This window comes from Panicum hallii, chromosome 2 (genome assembly GCF_002211085.1).
Source record: "Panicum hallii strain FIL2 chromosome 2, PHallii_v3.1, whole genome shotgun sequence".
NCBI lineage: Eukaryota > Viridiplantae > Streptophyta > Magnoliopsida > Poales > Poaceae > Panicum > Panicum hallii.
In genome coordinates, this window is record NC_038043.1 from 45,080,687 (window position 1) to 45,083,390 (window position 2,704).

Consider the following 2,704-nt stretch of genomic DNA (forward strand, 5'->3'; position numbering starts at 1 on the left):
TGCAGGTGGCCTGAACTGAATGGCTATAAAGGTTCGGCCAGCAGCTATGGAGTGGAGAAGACTGCTGTGCACATGAGGATTGCATTAAGATGGTGTTAATCCTAGAGCAATTTTAAGCGCTAATCTTTGCACAGATGAATGGATGAACGAGACCATCAGATAGTAGCAGACTAGCAGCACTCGCGTATGCAACTACTCGAAAATTCAATTCCGCCAATCCCAGATTTGGTTAGATTTTATAAATATTACAAAAAGATAGTAAGAAGAACAAAGGGCGCTACTTGCAACGAGGCATGCATGCAAATGCAATGGAGAAACGGAAGCGGTAGCGTGAGAGCTTCTCGCAATGCAGATCAGCGATTGTCATCGCGAGACGAGCAAAAAGAGAGTTAAACCCTAGGTGGAGCTACGGTCAACGGAGATCGAGCGCTGGGGCGCGCATTGTCACGTCATTATCCTGCTTACATGATGCGAATGCGGTGCTAGCTTGACGCGTACCAATGATTGATTGATCACCCGGGCGCGCCGATCATCAGAACGGCGGCGGCGGGGGGTGCTGCGCGCGGGCCGGCGGCGGCCACATCACGTCGTGCGGCTGCGGGTGGCAGGCGAAGATGGGCACGGCCGGAGGGCCGCACGGATCCACCGGCTGCGCTTGCGAGGCGGCAGCGCCGAGGTGCGGCGCGGGCTGGCGTCGGACGACGTGAGGGCGATGCTCCTGCGGCGGCGGCGGCGCCTGCTCCGCGGGGTGCTGGTGCTGCTGTTGGTGATGATGGCTGCCGCGGTGCTCGTCCGCGGGGTCGCCGCTGCAGGGGGAGAGCGAGACGGAAACGGACACCGACGCGTCGTTGTCCGCGGGGAGGCGGTGGAAGGTGGGGTTGGTGAAGGCGGCGGCCACGACGACGACGGTGGTCGCGGCGTAGAGCGGACCCGCCACGGCGCCGCCGACGATCTGTCCGTGCGGCCCCGCCAGCGAGATGGAGAGGCACGCGGCGGCGGCGGCGGCCTGCGGCGCCACGGCGGACATGGCGGGGGGCAGGAACGTGGCGGAGATGGAGAGGATCTCGTACTGCCCGTGGATGACGATGGCGCCGGCCGGGACGCCCCCGCCGGGCGCCGGGTGGCGGAGCGAGACGTTGGCCACGGCGCCCGTGCCCGCGAGCACGCAGATCCCGAGGTTCCGCCGCGTCGCGAACCGCGCGAGCGCGTCGGCCACGTCGCGGCCGCAGGGGATCTCGATCACGTGCGGGCGCATCGCGGCGGCCGGCTCCGCCTCCCGCGTGATCACCACGGGCGGCTTCGGCTTGTTCTTCGACCCCGGGGGACGGCCCCGCCGCTTCTTGGACACCTCGATGCTCGCCCCGTCGCCGCCACCGGACACCACCAGTGCCCCACTACTCGCGGGCTCCTTCAGCTCGGCGCTCCCGCGGCTGTCCACCTCATCCGAGAAGCACTCCAGCTGCTGCTGCTGCTGCTCACCGTGGCCGACATGGTGGTGCTGGTGGGATTGCTGCTGCCGCGGCGGCGGCGGCGGCGTGGTGAAGTGGATGGGCACCACGTCCTTGCGATCTTGGTACAGGCGCTCCTGGCTCATATCCCTCTTGCCGAGCGACATGAACGTGGTCGCGAGAAAGAGAGACACCACCGAGCAATCAGGTAGTACAAGCTGGAAAGATGCGGCTGCGACAGCGAGAGCGAGGGGGAGAGCTGTGTCCCAGGAGCACGGGCGGCGGCAAGTGGTGATGGCAGCCGCAAGTGATGCTTGGGCGACGACGAGAGAGGTCTCTGGACTTTGGAAGGGGCGGGATAAGAAAGCGATGGGAGAGAAGATCAGAAGGGCGGGCGCAGTAGCAGGAACAGGACAGGATGAGCCTGAGCCTGAGCCTGAAGCCTCAAGGGAGGGTAGGCGCCTAGGCGGTGTGCCCGCTGCTGCTAGTGAGAGCGACAGTGAGGTGATCCTTTTATCCTCTTGTCTTTTCATGGCTGCGTTCCTTTTTTCCCCATCCGGAGGCTGGAGACGATAGTACTCTGTACTACCACCACTACCAGCATCTAGCGAGGACTTTGTTGGGAAGAAGCGCAGGGTTCAACGATTCGAATCACGCTCACTTCATATACATCACTTCAACATATTTGATATTTCTAGTGCTTTTCTTCAAATGGCCAAATGATTATTTTTGTTTTTTAGTATTTTTCGTCGATTAATGGAACGCATAGGAATTTCGTTTTCGGCAATCCTGGTGATAAAAACAAAGTAGTAACAAGAAACACCCACCAACAAAATTGTCAGTCACTTAAATTCTTTTAAAAATGTCTCAGTTAGATTAAGAAAATCTCTTCGACATTTTAGAACTTCTAATAAATACAAATAGTTGGCATACATTGGCAAATAAAAAACAGCATAGAAATGTTGGAACTCATGTAACGTATGGATACTTTGGATTGCATTGATCCAAATGCATCCATATGGTTCTAGATTTGCGATCGACCCAGTTTCTTAGCCCAATGTTCATTCACGAATCTTGAGTTTAAAGTTTTCCTAGGATCATGCCGGACTTCGGTATGCATTCAATCCATTCCCGGCCATTTCTACTGTTTTACCATCAACATACCGCGGCACCACTAGTGGTATTATTACCTAACCTAATTTCGGAATCGATTAGAATTTTTGCTTTTCCTCACAATTTTAGTTGCTCTGTTTGTT

The 2,704-nt window shown here is 57.1% G+C and overlaps 1 protein-coding gene across 1 annotated transcript; it reads right to left on the reverse strand.

The window, feature by feature from the left end:
* Positions 1–302: 302 nt before the first annotated feature.
* On the reverse strand, positions 303–1,730 carry LOC112883061 (AT-hook motif nuclear-localized protein 17-like). Its single transcript, XM_025948280.1, has one exon. It carries the CDS (start codon positions 1,613–1,615, stop codon positions 533–535), a length of 1,083 nt encoding a protein of 360 aa, XP_025804065.1. The 5' UTR covers positions 1,616–1,730; the 3' UTR covers positions 303–532.
* Between the last annotated feature and the right edge of the window lie 974 nt (positions 1,731–2,704).

Bases quoted from the DNA above. Each gene is read 5' to 3' on its own strand.
- LOC112883061 (XM_025948280.1), bottom strand. From the start codon at position 1,615: ATGTCGCTCGGCAAGAGGGATATGAGCCAGGAGCGCCTGTACCAAGAT.